Source organism: Natrix helvetica, assembly GCF_964273705.1.
Source record: "Natrix helvetica genome assembly, chromosome: W".
In the NCBI taxonomy this organism is placed as follows: domain Eukaryota; kingdom Metazoa; phylum Chordata; class Lepidosauria; order Squamata; family Natricidae; genus Natrix; species Natrix helvetica.
The window spans coordinates 65,101,970-65,119,442 of NC_138555.1; the positions used below are offsets into that span (position 1 = coordinate 65,101,970).

Here is a 17,473-nt window from a genome sequence, read left to right on the forward strand (position 1 = left end):
TTTACTTGTTTCTGGAATTTTGTTTTTAAGACTGTGCAATGCTTCAAGGTCAGAAATAAAATAACTTCATGCTTTGGAGTACTCAAAAGCATCTTTGCAGATTTGAACTTTCCCAGTTTAACTTAAAGCAAGGTTTCCCAACCTTGGAAACTTTTAAGACTGCTGGGCTGATTGAGGAATTCTGGGAGTTGAAATCCATGCATCTTAAAATTGCCACGGTTGGGAAACTCTGGCTTACAGCCTTGGTATTCATTCTCTAGTGCAACCTTCTCTAGATGGTGAACCTTTTCAGCACCGAGTGCCAAAAAGGGAGCACACGTGTGTACTCGTCTGGGCTGCAACCTGGAAGAGGAGCTGCCCAGGGGGCATGCATGCACCAGAAAATGAACTTCTGGTTTCTGGCATGCGCATGCGCACTGGCAAGCTAGTCTTCCCATTTCTGGTGCGCATGTGATAATCAGCTGGCCGACATGCATGCTCATGCTGGAAAATGGAAAACCAGCTCTTCCAGTTTCTGGCACTGCTGCATGCACAAAGGCCAGCTGATCGTCACGCACGCATGTGCGGCAAAAACCCGGAAGAGGAACGAGAGACACCACACATGTCAGGTAACATGGCTCTGCGTGCCACTTCGGGCACACGTGCCATAGGTTCACCATCACGGCTCTAGTGCAACCCCATTGTTCTGTCCTCACTACACATTAGTCTGTGTGCAGCTCGACATGCAGCTAAACCCACCTATCCTCCAATAAAACAGACCATGTGCATAGATCTGAATGCTTTATTGAAAGAACAGGATATGGTGAAACTGGGGAAAATAAGCATACAATGAGAACCAAATACAAGATAGACAGTATTAAGTTACTGCTGAACATAACAATTAATAAATACAAGCAATTTAAATCTGTCAAGGTACTGAGGATTTAATAGCTGCCAGCTGATGAAAGGTTGTAAGCTGTAATCAGGAAGCTGATGCAATGTAATGTGGCTGATGTAATGAAGCTGATTCATTGCATCTATGGTATAACCCTTTTAAGACTCTGATGGGAGGTCCACACAAGTCTATATATATATAGGTGGTCATTAGAGGGCGTCTTTCTCTCTCATTGTGTATCTCAGTTCTCTCCTTGTGTTCGTAGCAGAGTGGTAAGGGATTTTTTTATCTCTGCATGTATATCTCTGCATATATTTTGTATATAAACCACTATTAATTGTATTAAGGCTCTTTGTGCATGTGTACTGTGTTATGTTCCTGGGGTTTACCTCATAATAGACACGCTGCCAAAACTCTTGACAAACTCTCAACAGCAATGCTCTGTGTGGGATGTGGGTTTATCCTTGGATGACCATGTGCCACAGATTAAGATGGATTCTTCTTTGTGCTTCTGCCTTCTCCAAATGCTAAAGGAAATGGAGTCTGGCTTCCCAGCGTGCACTTGTTTTGAGAGTTGAGAGGCTGATGAATAATGGGGTGGGGTCAGCTTCAAACAATATACTTGGTATTTGTCTCTCCAGCCACTAGATGGGGCTAGAGAGCAACAACAGTATATAAAAGTTATATGTTGGGGCATGACACCCATTGAGGTATTCACCAGATTTAGATGGTGTTAAGTTTGATGGGTTCCTTCTTCCAACTCCGTGTTTCAGCTCTTTTCATAGATGTTCTATTGGATTCAGATCAGGACTCATAACAGGCCACTTCAGAAGAATCTAATGTTTGCTTTTCAACCATTTTTGGGTTCTCTTAGATGTATATTTTAGGTCATTTTACCTGCTGGAATCAGGATCTGTGACTGAGACAGAACTTTCTAGCATTGTATTGTCTGGCTCCAGAATGTCTTAATAATCTTGATTTCATAGTGCCCAGCAAAGATTCAAGACATCTGGTGCTGGAGACAGCAAAGCAACCCCATAATATTATGTACCCTCCTCCATGTTTCACAACAGGGATCATTTTCTTTTCTTTAAAAGTATCACTTTTTCTTTTGTGAGCCCAGATCTGTTGTGACTTACCAAAGAGCTCCAATTGTGTTTCATCTCTCCAAAAGGACATTCTCCTAGGATTGTGGCTTTTCAAAGTGGCATTTTAGCAAAACCCAGTCTGCTTTTTTGTGTGTCTGTCTGTCTTTCAAAAATGGGGTCTTTTATCATGGATACCACTTTCAGTTAGCGGTGGATGGTACAACTTGATATTGTTGTACTTGATTGTGGAGGTCATCCAGGAGCTTTGAATTTTTCCTTGGTTCTTTCTCCACCATTCAAATTATCCTTCTGTTCAACCTGGGGTTAATTTTCCTCTTGGGGCCATGTTCAGGGAGGTTGGCTACAATCCCAGGGACCTTAAACATCTTGATATTAATAATCATGGTCACAGGAACATATAGCTCTTTGGAGATGAGTTCACAGCCTTTGCCATTACCATAAAATGGCTTATCCAAGAAACCTATCCTGATATTGCTAATGCAGTTTAGGCAAGTACGTAGCTATTAAGTGATATCTAAACCATGAAAGACTCTATTCAGAAACAATCACTGGGCAGCATTTTCCACTCATTAAGCCTGAGCATTTAGGCAAGACATCACAAACTTTCTTTGTTCAATACAGGTAGTCCTCAATTTAAAAGTTTGTTTAGTGACCATTCAAAGTTACAATGGCATTGAAAAAGTGACATGACTGTTTTTCATTTACAACCTTTGCAGCATCCTCATGATCATGTGATCAAAATTCAGATGCTTGGCAACTGGTTCATATTTATGTCTGTTGGTGTGTCCCAAGGTCATGTGATCACCTTTTTCAACCTTCTGACAAGCAGAGTCAATGGGGAAACCAGATTCACTTAACAACCGTGCTACTAACTTATCAACTGCAGTGATTCACTTGACAAGCGAGGCAAGAAAAGTGGTAAAATAGGGCAAAAATCACTTAACAAATGTCTCAACATAAATTTTGGGCTCAATTGTGGTCGTACATCGAGGACTACCTGTACTTAATTCCACCACAATTTCCTGTTTAATGTTGCATTATTAATTTTACAGCATGGTATTTTAATTAGCTTTTAGAAATCTGAATGCCTTCTTGAAAATTCATGGAACGGAAAGTAGAACCATTTTAAAAGCAACAAAAAGAGAATCTAGCAGAAGTAGCCTTTAGATACTGGGAAGAAAGATTTGTCTGGACAGGTCACAAATTCTAACAGAATCTGTGGAGTTGCTGTCTTCAACCTGGCACTTTCTGGATTTGCAACTTTGAAAGTACTGGTCAACAAAAAATAGGGTGGGTAGGAATCCTGAAAGCTTCAAGTAAACACATCACGAAAGCACAAAGCTGGAGACAGCTATGTTACTGTACTATTTTCATGGTCAGCTTTTTAAAGGTTCATTTTCTCATCCAATTGGGGTCCATCCATAATTTTTTTACTGTTCCATACATGGCAACCCCTTGCTTCCAAGTGGATACCATGTCTTACTTCAAGACACACCCCACACACACACTCATCCCGTTCATTAAATTTGTCACACCAACACTATTGAGCCAAGTCCACCTTGCACACAGTCCTCAAAACTGATGACTAAGTTCACACAATGCACTAAACTACAATATGTTGATGAAGATTCTCAGTCATGCTGTAGGACTGTCTGGAAGTTAAGTCATGGCAACTGGACTTTTCTTAGGTTTTTTTAGATGTTTTGCTGCCCATCCAAGCAGCTCCTTCAATCTGAGCAAATTGGTTAGGGGAATCTGAGTAGGCAGAGAGTTGTTGTGTAGGAAGTTAAAACCCACCCCTCTGCTAGAAAACTGAAATATCCTGGGAAATATTGAAAAGGGAGAATATTATATTTCCCTGGATCAGAAATGGAGAAACATGTTTTAGGCAGGAAACAGACTCACTCTTAATAGCCCCCACTTTCTTAATGGGCCATTAAAATGCCCAAGCAAGTGTATTTTACATAATAAAGAGTTCCCCCATTCAGCTCCAGGGTGATGGGATGAAGGCATGATAGTATTAGCCCTTTACCCAACTCACCACATGGCATCTGGGAACTCAGCCAAACACAGCCTAGAGCAGTGATGGCGAACCTATGGCACGCGTGCCACAGGTGGCACGCGGAGCCATTTGTCAGAGCACGCGAGGCGCTGCCCTGTAAGCTAGCCAGCGCGCATGTGTGCGCTGGCCAGCTGAGTTCACCCTTTTTTAAAGCCATTTTTCGCCCTCCCCAGGCTCCAGAGGCTTTATAGGAGCCTCCCCCCCCCTCCTATAAAGCCTCTGGAGCCTGGGGAGGGCGAAAAAAAACATGTAAAAATGAGGGGGGTCACACCTGTAGTGTGCACATGTGCACTGGGGGGGGGTCGCGCATTGCGTTATGGGTGCGGCACGCCTGCACACGACCCCCCTGTGCGCCCCCTACTTATGGCACACGAGCCAAAAAAGGTTCGCCATCGCTGGCCTAGAGGGTTGCCCCTGCATGGCCCCAAGGGAGTCTGACAACCAATCAAAATATATTTTCTTACACAGGAACAGGAAACAGAGAGGTGGGGCCGAACAGAGAGTATAAAGCCAGGAACTTTCAGCCCTTCTTTCTCTTTTCTTCTTCACCCAACATCTTGAAGCATGTGATCCCCTTTTCTGTTCAGGAGCTCAAGCCATGTGGTCCTGTCCACCATTAAACCATCTTTCCAAGCAGCCTCCATGTTTCCAGTGTCTTTTTCCCCACTTGGAGCCGAACCCAGAAGGACATTTCTTTCAACAGTTGGAAGTACCAACTCCTAAAATTCTTAAGGCTACTCCTGCGCCAATTTCAGGTTTTTCCCCCAAAGCGTGTGGCAATACGTCGATGAATATTTTCAGTCATCCAGGTAGAATTGGGTTCTACCCTTAGGGCTTCTTCCTTACAGTGCATGGTAATTCTACCTGAATTATATGTGAAACTTGATGATTATCAAGCATTATACAGATAACCCTTGCTTACTGACCATTCATCCAGTGACTGTACAAACATACAAGGGTGCTGGAAAAAGTAACTTTATAGCTCATTTACAACCATTTATGACTTATGCAGTGTTCCTCAGTCAAATGATTGCCATTAGAGTCAACAATAATTGTTTTGTTCTTACTGATTTTCCCCCTTGCAGAACAGAGAAATTGGAAAGGGGTTTCAAGACAGTAAGCTGTTTGCTCTTCTACACATTGAAAGCAATGTGATCCCAATCTCTCCTTTGTCTGATTTTTTCTCCCACCTCCGCAGTGGAGATTGGAGAGGAAAATATTTCAAAAAGGAAAAATCTGTTTGTTCTTCTACATATTGATAGCCCAGCAGCAGGAAAGGGTCAGGCAAAGGAGAGATTGCCTATAGAAATCACTTGCTTTTTTCCATTCCACCCCCATCAGAGCAGAGACTGGAGAGAAAGAGATTTCAAGAGAGCACTGTAAGCTGTTTGCACAAAACATCTGCAGCATTCAAACACCAGGCTGTGGTGCAATCACATTACTTTTGAGAAAGTAAGATGGCACTCCAGCATTTGGGGAGTGGTTAGGAGGCGAACAAAACAACACAAAGATGTGAAACTGACTTGTCTCTTTCTGGCTGAAAAGCAATTGTAGTGATGTGACTGTGGTCACCTCACTTAGGGATCACTTTGCTTAGTGGCAGAGTTGCTGGCCCCAATTAGGTCTTCAAGCGACTACTGTAAAATAACATCTTCATTTGATTCCTTATTTGCCAATCAAGCAGGAAAATTAGTTCAAAGCAAAAGGACACCTGACAAATATTCATTTTACCCCAAAATAAACAAGCTGCTCCCTGCCACCTTTCAGTTTATTCATTTTACTTACTATATTTTTTCTTTAAAAAAGTTCACTTTAAAAAGGTAAAATGATGTTTCCTTTATTTTTTTAATACAAACTCCCCCCCTAAACAAAACACAGAACTGTGTCCCATAATAATTAAAAAAGGGAGAGAAAAAAACTGAAAAGGGGGTGGGGGCTGAGCAGTCCAACTAGTCCACAGTAGAAAATTAAATCTTAAAAGAGGAGGAGGAGAGCAGTGGGAATAAGAAGAGGACAGTCTCCCCAAAAGTGTATTTCATAGCATGATACATTTACCTGGGGTGTATGTAGACTATTTAATAAGTTCCCAGTTCCCATGATTTGGGGGGAAGGAAGCAGAAAAAAAGAAAACAGAATATAAATATATATTTGAATTGGGGAAAAAGCAGCCAACTTTCCCCCACAAGAGGAAACTGGGAGGGGAAAGGATTACATTCAGAAACTCTATACATTCACCAAGAAAGGCAGGGGTACAAATGATGGAAATCAACATTTATCCTGGAGCTACAACCACTCCCATTTCTTCCAGGTAGTGTTTCTTGTGGACTATCCAACTGCAGAGACTTGAAGAAAGGGAGGGGGTATGAGGAAGAAGAGGAGGAGGTGAGAGGAAAAGGACAGGCCAATTTCTCAACAACCCAAACAGGACCAAAATAGTGCAGACTGAGTGGTTGAAAGCTGATAGCAGAACCCCAAGAGGGTCATGTACCTAGATTGAGTGGGGAGAGGGGTTAAACAAAAGTGAGGCTTGCTCCATACCCAGGGAAAAGGGGCAGGAAGAACTGAGGGGATGACTTCCATTCCCACCGCAAAGATTTCTCAAGGAAAGTCTAGAAGCCTATTGGGTGTTCAAGCCTATCTGATACCTATGGTCAGCATCAGATGGTCCATCTAGTAATGGTTAGAGCAAAAGGGCTTGTTCCCTTATTTTTTTCGCATCACCACTGGGTTCAAACAATAGAGTACTGGTTGTTCACAGCCCTGACTTTCCCTTCTGACTCCTCTGGCAGAGGAAGGTATCCCCCAACTCTCACAGATGCTCCCTCATCCACCTCTGGCTCCATCTGAGCCTCCTCCTCCTCAGTCTGCCCCTTAGACTCCAGCAATCCATGGTCCAGAGGAGCATGAGGTGGCCGGGCTGGAGGGAGAGGAGGTGGCAGTGGCAGGTTACGAGAGATGCTCAGCTCTGTGGAGGGAGAGAAGAGACAGATGGACAGACAGAGAGATAGGATGGTCTGGGGTTAAGGCAGGAAGAGGGAGTAAACACTGAGAACCAGTATTATTTCAGCAAGATACTCTCCATGAGCAGTTTTAGCATAAACTATGTTACGGTATCCAATGCTTGTCAAATGCAATCATTCAGGAATTAATAGAGGAGAATATTTGTAGCTCAGGGTTGAAATGAGGGGTCCTTGGTGCTCTCTGAGCTTGCTTGTTTTCTTGCAGATATTTCATTACCCAAACTAGGTAACTAGCACTAATGACGTTATCAAGATAGGGTAATGAAACATCTGCAAGAAAACAAGCAAGCTCAGAGAGCACCAAGGACCCCTCATTCAAGAATTGTCTGGAAATGGTTTTATTGTTCTGATTTGGTTTCCAAAACCTGTTTTCTGTAGTAGCCCCTGAATGAAATCATGTTACTATTGTTGAAAGACTGTATAAAGACAGGGGCTGATTATTATGCCTTGGGGCTGTGCTCCACATTTAAAACAAGCAACACCAAAATAAGTGTTTTCTATAAGCCATTATAATATGCAAAATTGGTGTAAAGCACTGTGCTTCTGCATAAAGTGAGCTTAAATCATTTGTAGGCAAACCTTTGGTTAGTTGGTGGGCCAGAAATTGTTTGAACTAAATTATTATGAGGACTATCACTTACTCAAAACCATCTTACCTATTTAATTTTAGGTGTTTTTACTGTCAGTCTACAGTTAGTGCATTTTAAGGACATAAAGCTCTTTGAACTATCATTCAACAAGGTGAAATCCTAAGCTTTTGTAATGTTTTAGGTTTTTTTCTTATTTGAGAGATACCATTCAGAGACTGTGATTCCAAATATTAATTGAAAAAGGTTGATAATTATGGAGAGATGGAAGGCATGATAAATGTAGCATTGAAATTTCTATCCATTACTCTACACCAGTGTGTCTCAACCTCAGCAACTTTAAGAGGTGTGGACTTCAACACCCATAATTCCATAACTGTCTGGCCAAGGAATTCTGGGAGTTGCAGTCCATACATCTTAAAGTTGATAAAAGTTGAGAAACACTGCTCTGTACAATTCTCACAGAATATTGGCAACATACTGTGATATATGAGAATTAGAACATGAAGAAGAGAGAATTTGAAATACTTCTAAAATTTGAAGGGATTCTTCATGTATTTTATGCTGGCAATATTAGATAATTCATTCACTAAACTACTTTAAGAAATGGCTACATATACCAAGTGAAAACCATAATATGATTTGTTTTGTCCTAGTGTGCCATGAAACTCCAACCTACATAATTAATGCTGAATATTCTACTGTTTAAAGATGGACAAACTGACAATTTTAAAGAGCATAAATGTCTGTTACAAATGTCATGTGCTATTTCAGAAATACTGGTATGTTGTACCTTTCTTTGTCTCCTCTACGAGATAATACCTAAGCAATATACAGTACCTACCTTATTTCTATAACATATTTAGGAGCTATAAGACTTTTCAACTATGGACACCTTCCTGTGCTTCATAGCAGGGACAAAAGTTAAGGCAGTCATGCGGGCCATTTTTTCACTCTCAATGGCCCTAATAAACTTTTCTCCAACCTAGAATTCATTAGCTGTCTTGGATTATAACTCTCATTAACACCAACCAAATGGGGAAGACAGTCTAACCCAAACCATATTGAAGGATCTGTTTGGTGGAAAACTGGTTTAATAAATAGTATTCTTCATGTTACATTATAACCGTGTGTGTGTGTGTGTGTGTGTGTGTGTGAGAGAGAGAGAGAGAGAGAGAGAGAGAGAGAGACACAGACAGACAGACAGACAGACACAGACAGACAGAGGGGGGGAGGGGAGGGAGAGAGAGAGAGAGAGAGAGAGAGAGAGATCACCAAATTCAAGATTGTTTCAACCACCTGAGTTAGTAAATTTCTAGAAGCCGCAAGTAAAAGAGGCAGCAGTACTATTATTTGGAGTTTGGGTAGATAATCTTTAACTTTGTGTTCTCCATCACAAGTGAGGCTTTTCTGCAGAGTTCTGCTATATCTAATACAATTGAATTATAGAAGGAGTTGGCCAAATTATAATTGAAACAATAGTTCTAAAATCTCTCTGCAGAACACTAGAAGCTGCCTTATGCCAAACCAGACTATAGTTCCGTTCAGCTGGGGAAATTATTAGCGACTCTTCAGAGTTCTGTACAGAAGCCTTTCTTAGTCCTTCCTGGAAATGCCAGAAGGAGCCCCTGAAATCTCTTCCCTGCCTCCTGGTGTCAGACACAGTGGATGGTGTAGACACTGCATTCACATGACCCATGGATAGCGATGGCTATGGCGTGGGGGCCGTCACACACACACACACACACACACACACACACACGGTCGTATCCCTGCCTTCCTCCTGTGGTAGCTATTGCACACTTACACGCAGTCACCCACGGAGTCAGCAGCAAGGATGGAGATGAGGTTGGGGGACGAGTTGGAGTCCCCACTGAACCCAGAAACTGGTGCTCGGCTCCCAGCCCGGTCCCGGCCTGTGACAGAGATGCCCACATCAGAAATAGGGATTGGGGGTGAGGAAGAGAGGGAGTAGTGAACATAAGGGTGAACGGGTTTATCCTCCCTCCTACTACATAGGGCTGGAAGAGAAGACAGGATGGACAAGGAGCGGGGCAACAAAGGAAGGGCAGACTGGAATGACAATGGAAAAAAATGGAGGGAGCTGGAGCATGATATGGACTAGCAATAGTGTCTATGCTGTTTTCCACCCTGCAGCCCCACTTCATCCTACACTCACCATGCAGCCTTTGTGAAGCAACCACGTAGCTGACAAGTGTCACATCACTGGAGCCCCCTGATTCGAGGGGGATGGGGTGGACCCGGAAGTGCTCCAGCATGTCAAAAATAGTCTGGAACCAGAGATGCTGAACACGGCACTGGCCTTCTTCATTCAGGGAGAGGCGCAGATGCTACGGGTAGGAAAAGGAGGCTGAGTGGGAAACTACTCCTGAACCAGATTCCAGCCTATCCTGTCCCAAAGCCTCTAAGTCTTGAGGTGAGATGGGAGGCAAAGAAATCTAATAAATAAATAAAATAAGCACCATTTGATAGATTCCCCCCACTACACTCACCTTGGCTTTCCCCTGGAAGTTAAAGGTCAGGACGTATTCACCCCGCCGTGTCTCACTTTGACGCACTAGGAAGACACCATGGCTGCTTGCTCCTCCTGCCAATACCAACTGGGCGGCTTTGAGACGGGACAGGGTGCCATGGAACCATGGGTATTCAGAGAGTGGGTGCTCAGTGTCACCAACACTACCCCCGCCCGGGTCGGGTTCCCCTTGGAAGAGGAAGGAACCTGAGCAAGGAGAAAAGCAACAGAAGATGGCCAAAGCTCACTCAGAGGAATCTGGATCTCATTTCCACAACATTCAACCCAAGAAGACGCTAAAGTTGCATGGCCCAAGGGAAACCTTGACCAGATGGCATAGAATTTCAGAGGTTATCTCAGAAGAAGAAAGTTCAAGCTAAGTGATACAAACCCTGCCCACTTTGGGCTTGTCTGTAGGGATTGCCGACTATTGTTTGTCCTCCACCATTATGCCATTCCCAATAGGAGCTCCAGCAGGGGGAAAAAGATTCCTCTGGTCCTCCTCAAATCTAGACCAAGCACAAACTCATCCCACTTCAACACATTACCTGTGGTTTCAGGGGTTTCGGGGAAAGTTGTATGGGGGAAGCCAGTGGAAAATTGCCCTTCATTGACTGGCACCCGAGGCAGCAGCTGAGGAGGAGGCAGCTCCATTGAATCAAAGTGTGAGGCAGAAATAGAGACTGAGCTGGGAGACATGGAGGCTGAGGGGCATTCCATCAGTCCACCGTAGGCACCTGGAAAGGAAATGTTACAAGCTGGGCTCAGCTGGAAAATCAAAATCATCAAAAGCTCGCATCCCATTATTCAGGATACTGTTTATAAGTGCTGTGTACTTACAGCTCAAAGCATTGTTAGAGACCCCAAACACCCACTTCACGGTCAGTTTCTGTTGCTCCCCTCTGAGAGGAGGTTACAAAATATATATAGCAGAACTACTAGATTCTGTAACAGCTTCATTCCTTATGCCGTCCATCTTGTAAACTCACAGGATTCTTTTTTTCACCATGTATATGTATACATCTGAACTAGACTGATGTTTCTCTGCGTCATATATGTGTGTGTATGTGGGTGTATGTATAATGGTTTATCTTTTGAGAGCTGAATGCAATGAAATTTCATTTTAATGTATGCTGATTAGTGTTAATTTAAAGTGACAATAAAGATTCTACTCTACTCTTCCTGTTCCATCTTCTAAAAACCAGGTCACTTCCTCTTCCAAAGGTTCATAACTTCACTTTGTACCTATACCCCAAAGAGAGGAGGTGTCTTTGCCATCTCCTCAAGAGAGCACACTTTATGCTTATTTCCCTTTTTGTTAAATCTACAGCAAACAGCAGCACCTAGCTGACCTTGGCAGATTCTGAAAAAAGTTAAGAAAAGTCAGAGCCGGTTATTATTATTTGGGTGGGAGACCATCAGGGAACTCTACAGCTGTAGGCTTGATTGAGCACACACTGCACAACACAACCATGGAAAAGCACTTCTATATTGCTGTCAATAAGCTTGATTTCAGATATGTTTTTTTAATCTTTACCTATTTTTCTTGGGAATTTAGTAGCATTTTACCAAAGTTTTATTTGACAACACCCCCCCCCCCCAAATATCAAATCCTAGATTTTATACTAATTTGCATTTTTCTCATGTGCTTATCTTGAATGTATAGTTTGTGCCTGAAAGCTGTTTTTGGTATAATGTGTAAAAAAAAATGTGTAAAAAAAAAATCATACTAAATAAATTTTACTGGTAAACAGCTATTGCTGGATTGTCACAGCATCCTATAAGGTACACAGATTCAACTGACTCAATGTCACACAATAAGCTTCTTATCTGCCTGGGATTTGAACTCTGGTCTCCCCAGTCCTGCCCACCCCGCCTCCGCCAAGGCAAACACCGTTGCGATGCTTCACGTCATCTCGCATGATGCGATCCAGTTTGACACCCGTGCTCTAAAACAGTGTTTCTCAAACTTGGTGACTTTAAGTCCTGTGGACTTCAACTCGCCAAGTTTGAGAAACACTGCTCTAAAAGAATGCAAATGACGAGCGGTCTGCAAGGAGTATAAATCCTCCCATTCCCCACCATAGAGTAAGAGCTGAAGAAGCTTCTTGGATGAGAAGCAAAATGTCTTCAAAGCAAAACCAGAAAGTCCAGTTGCCTCCTGAAAAAGCACCTTTGGGACAACCATGACCGGGATGACTGAGAATCTCCATAGACATTCAAACATGGGTTCCTAAAACATTCATGAAGAAAGCAATCACTAAAAAGACATATAACGCTACTAAATATAGTATTATCATAAATTATATTTTACATAGAAGAAAAAGTCAGAACTCTGTTTACAACTTAAATTACTACACTCACAGAAAAGATGATCAGTGGATAAACCAATCCACGAAATCTTTTACCAAAATACCATGAAAAATATGCCACTAGTGCAGTGATGGCTAACCTTTTTTTCCTCACGTGCCAAAAGCACACATGCGCTGCCGCACACACACATGTACCCACACCCATAATGCAATGCCCCTCCCACGCGCCGCACCCCCTGTACATCCGTGCTCACGCGCATGCACGTGCGACACACCCCCCCCCGCTTGCCCCACGGATGCGTGCACAACATCCCCTTTTGGCCACCCATCCCAAAACAGTGCTGGGGCCTGGGAAAAAAGACTCCCGTCCCAAAACAGCGCTAAGAGGGGGAAAAAAAGGCTCCCTTTTCCCCTTCTCAGCACTGTTTTGCTGGGTTCACTGTTCACTTCTGGATTGCCGGTAAGGCCGTTTTCCGTGCTCGGGAGCCTTCAGGAGGCTTCCCTGAAGGCTACAGAGCGTGATAAACAGCCCAACGCACAAATCAGAAGTCCATTCCTGAACTTCCGGTTTGCACGTTGGGTGGTTTTTCGCCCAGAGGGCGAAAAACGGCCGAAAAAGAAGGCCAAAGTCAGCTGGCCAGCGTGCGCATGCACGCTGGAGCTGGCAGGGCAACGCCTCGCGTGCCCTAACAAATGGCTCCGCATTCTACTTCCTGTTTCTGTGGAAGACGGACATGCTGTCCGCCGCTCGCCGTCCCGGTGGGCCCCCCCTGATCCAGGGGGGGCACAGGATGCCTTGTAGGGGCGTCCTGCCGAGGGGGCGGTTTGCTGGAGCCCCCTGGAGCAGCGGCGGCTGCAGGGGGGCTGCCAGCTTTGCCCTAGGCACTGGGAGGCTTTTGGGGGGGGCGCCTGCCATGCACGCTTTCGTCCGGAGGAGATCGGAAGAAAACGCTCCACTTGAAGGCAACAGCAGAAATGCGGTGAGTGGGGAACCCCCCCCCCCCCGGTGTCTTTCTTTTTACTTTCTTTGAACAACTAAGTAAATGAGGATTAGCAGTATCCTTAAGACTCTTTGATCCTTGCGAAGTGTTAAGATTGGAGAGGGGGGTTTGCTCTCCCGCCCCTCTCGGAAAAGAGGCTCTATACGATATCTCTCTCTCTCGGAGGAGAGAGGGAGAATTGGGGGGAAAAAACCCTTTGATATTCACTTCTTTCAAGCAATGGGGTAACAACCCTTTTTAACAATTGCGGAAGAAAGAAAGTGAGCTGACCTAAAAAGCTATGAATGGAAACTTTCTAAATGACTGTTCTCCGATCCCTGGGGAGGGCTGAGCCAAAATGGCGTTTCTTCCCCTGTTTCTGTTGTCATTACAAATGAACTGTCGTCTCTGAAAAACTTTTTGGGCTGGAATTATAAAACCCGGGTGAACCCTAGAGGAATCTCCTTGTACAACTCTTCCTTGGATTGGGAAAAATTGACCTTAACCAGAGGGGAGCCGTATTGAAGATCGATATCCCACACTGGACTTTGCCTGTCTCTTGGCCCCCCCTGACGGCGCGCTCCTACAGACGCCATCTTTTCTGCTTAGACCTATAACTTTTTTGGAACTTTGAAATGCCTGCAAAAAAGCCTCCACCCAAACCAGCCTCTGCTCCATCTTCTGCTGTCTCAAGCCCGGTTCCCCCGCAAACGCAATTAACCTCTTTTTTGCAACCAAAAGCTCCCGAGGGGGAACAGCAGTCTCAAGAAACGTTCCACCAAATGTTTCAGACACTCTTAAAGGGACAGGACGAAATAAAAAAGCAGCTGGCGGACTTAAAGGAAGAACTCAGGCAGAATCAACAACAGACTTCACAAAATAGTCAAAAAATAAATGCTCTGGAGGAGGGTGCTGTGGGGGTGGGAGAAGAGATGAAGGCTTTACAAAAAAAAATGTTGGGTTTGAGAGTTACATGGAAAAAATGGAATTTGAAAGGATGTCTTTTTTTCTTAGATTTCAAAATATACCTGAAACAGAGGGTGAAGACTTAAGAGAGACTATGATAACAATGTTAGCAGATTATATTAAAAGAGATAAACAGCAGCTAGGGTGGGATATTGACCTGATATATAGAATCAATTCAGCATATGCTAGAATACACAATGTTCCAAGGGAGGCACATGTTAAGTTTTTTAGAAAGACTACAAGAGATGAGATTCTAGGAGTTCAAAGGGGGGAACCTCTAAGATATAAGGACAAAGAAATAACCATTCTGAAACAGATACCAAAAAGAATAAGAGATAAGAGGAAGAAATTCTTCTTTCTAACTAAAAAGCTATATGAAAAAAATATCTGGTTTCGGTGGTTAATTCCAGAAGGCTTGTTGATTTTTTGGGAGGGGGGTAGAGTGAGAATTAACACAGTGGTGGAGGCAGAAGCCTTCATGGGAAAATATAAGGACCTCCTAGGTGAAACAAGAGACGGCACGCAAGACATGAAGGGGGGAGGAGCCTTGGCTCAGCCAACAGACAGGGGAGAGGAGACAGCAATGAAACTTAGGTCACAGAAATGAATTAAAAACATATCGCAATTGCTAATATAATGAAATGTAGAAGTGATATAAAGTATGGTTGAAGATGTCAAAGAATTGAGTAAAATAACTGCTAATATGAATGTAACAATGATATTTTGATATATATAAAATATGAAAGAGATGCAAGATTCCGGGGAAGTACCACCTTCCGTATGATGTAGCTGTCAAAAAAAATTTTCCCACACTTATGTACCCTTTTCCCCAAAATATTTGAAAAAAACCAATAAAACTTTTGTTATAAAAACAAATGGCTCCGCGTGCCACCTGTGGCACACGTGCCATAGGTTTGCCATCACAGCACTAGTGGATAAGGCAACCCTCAAAATGTTTGTATCTTTTTAATTTTCACAATTGGGCTTACCCAAGGGGAATTTACAGATTATCCATTTGTCAGCCTCTGTTTTGGTTACTTTGTTACGGCTGCTTTGCTACGCTTGCTTACTATTGGCTGCCATAGGAACGGGGGGGGGCATGGTATTGGGGAAGGGAATAATATTGTACTGGAGGAGTCTTGTTCTCACCATCTTCTGCGCATGCTGGTGGCTGATGTTTGGACTTGGTCAAGGACAACCGTCTCACATACCAACTTGATGAGGCTGTTTGAAGATGCACCCCACGACACCTTAGGGAGTTGCAGATTGGACACTGGGTTGGGGAATTGGGGGGAGGGTGCTGGGTAAATGTTTGATATGTATATGTTCCCGCCTTTCTGGCACAGATCTTGCTTTCCTTTTAGCTGCTTTCACTTCATATCTAGTAAAAGTACTTTATCTCTATTAACATGGAGTTGAGGTTTTTCTTTCTTGGATATTGAAGGAGGCATGCCTGACATTAAGCAAGATCTGACTTCGCACCCATCCCGGAGTTGAAAGCTTCCATGGGGGGAGGATCCAAATGTCTAACCCCTGCAACAAGCAGGAGAAGAGAATGGCAAGTGTCACAACCAGCCGAAAACCAGAAGATGACTGGCAGGCAGCAGAAAGAGAGGATCTCATGATGACCCAGGCTTTACACCTTCTTCAGGAATCTTGGGAACGATGGCACGTCCGTGTAAGTCTCACTGAAAGGGAGAGTGGATTAGCCGAGCAAGCGGAGGGGGGAGCAGAAGACCTGGTTAGCCCTGAAACGTCCCTGGGAACAGCTCCCGGAGCTGGGCAAGAGGGAAGGGCCCCAGCCACATCAGCAGCAGTTCGAGCTCCCCCAAGGAGGGGGGAAAACCCCCGAAGGCACCAGATACCTCCGATTCCTCCACTTGGAGTGAACTCCAGAGGAGATCCCAAAGAACTGTGGGGTTTTTTACTGCAAGTTTGGGATTACATGCAAGAGTATGGGGAAGTTTTCTCATCGGAAGTTGCCAAAGTAAGAAGTGTTACTATAGCTTTGGGAGGCAAAGCGGCTGCCTGGAAGATAGCCGCGCGTAATGCTGATTCCCCCCTGCTGAGGGATTACAAGGAGTTTATGACTGCCCTGAGGAAACGTTTTGATGACCCCCTCCTAAATCAAAAGGCGAAAAGCAGGATGAAACCCTTAACCCAGGAGGGGAGGCGTGAGGTTGAGTACACACAGGAGTTTTGTGAGCTGTTTGTGCATATGCTGACCCCAGCTGGTGGGGAGGAACCTGGCTGGCAGCTAGGGAGACGCTGTGAAACTGCCCTGGAAGGCGTGGAAGGTGCTGATGTCCTTCCTCCAGGCCAGGAGGAGAAGGAACCCTCCTCTTCCACGGGAGAAAGTGAAAATGATTCAGATGATGACCACTCGGTGAGTCCTCGATCAGGCCCCATGACCATCCCAGTAGAATTAAAAGTGTCATCAACTGGACCCCAGGGGAAGATGCTGGCCCTTTTAGACTCTGGATGCACCCGATGTATAATCAGCCCGGAGGTGGTAGAGAAAATGGGTTTAAGACTGAGGACTTTAGGAACTTCTGGAGGTGACGTCACATTGGAGCAGTTCCAGGCGATGACTCTCCGTTCCCCCTGTCTGATTTTTCGTGTCTGGAGGCTGTTAACAGCGAAGCTGAGGCTTGGTGAGGACAGCTTTAAAGAGGGGAAAACCCAGCAGTGACGGAGGAAAAGGCGTCCCTCGTTCCGTAAGGTGAAATCCCTGAAATCCGATACAGAAGACACCAGCTGTCATGGCGTGGTCACGGCCTGGTCCGGAGATGTGACAGCCTGATTATCGGTGGAAGGAGTAAAAAGTGAGAAGCAGCAGAATCTATCGGCGGACAGTGTTAAAAAATTTGATACTCCGAGACACTTCTCCAAGTTGGTGGAATTTACAATAGTGCAATAAAGAGAAAACAAACGATGCCTGAACTAAACTGTGAGGAGCAGAAGCAGTAAGATGATGCAGAATCTGTAGAGAATGAAATGGATTGTAGTTGCTGAGTGGAGAATTCTACT

At 44.1% G+C, this 17,473-nt stretch overlaps 1 protein-coding gene across 7 annotated transcripts in view; it reads right to left on the minus strand.

The window, feature by feature from the left end:
* The window catches only part of LOC309400796 (SH2B adapter protein 1-like), an 84,269-nt gene that overhangs the window by 35,932 nt on the left and 30,864 nt on the right, over positions 1–17,473 (minus strand). For 3 of the 7 annotated variants that reach the window (XM_081969479.1, XM_081969477.1, XM_081969478.1), the window contains 4 exons: positions 10,734–10,922; positions 10,166–10,392; positions 9,832–10,003; positions 4,311–7,010 (listed from right to left, as the gene is read on the minus strand). In XM_081969479.1, coding sequence (XP_081825605.1) covers positions 6,775–7,010; positions 9,832–10,003; positions 10,166–10,392; positions 10,734–10,922 — 824 coding nt within the window. In that variant the 3' untranslated portion in view covers positions 4,311–6,774. Of the gene's footprint in view, positions 1–4,310; positions 7,011–9,459; positions 9,569–9,831; positions 10,004–10,165; positions 10,393–10,733; positions 10,923–17,473 lie in introns of those variants that run through there. The other 4 variants (XM_081969480.1, XM_081969481.1, XM_081969483.1 and 1 more) reach the window with 4 other exon arrangements.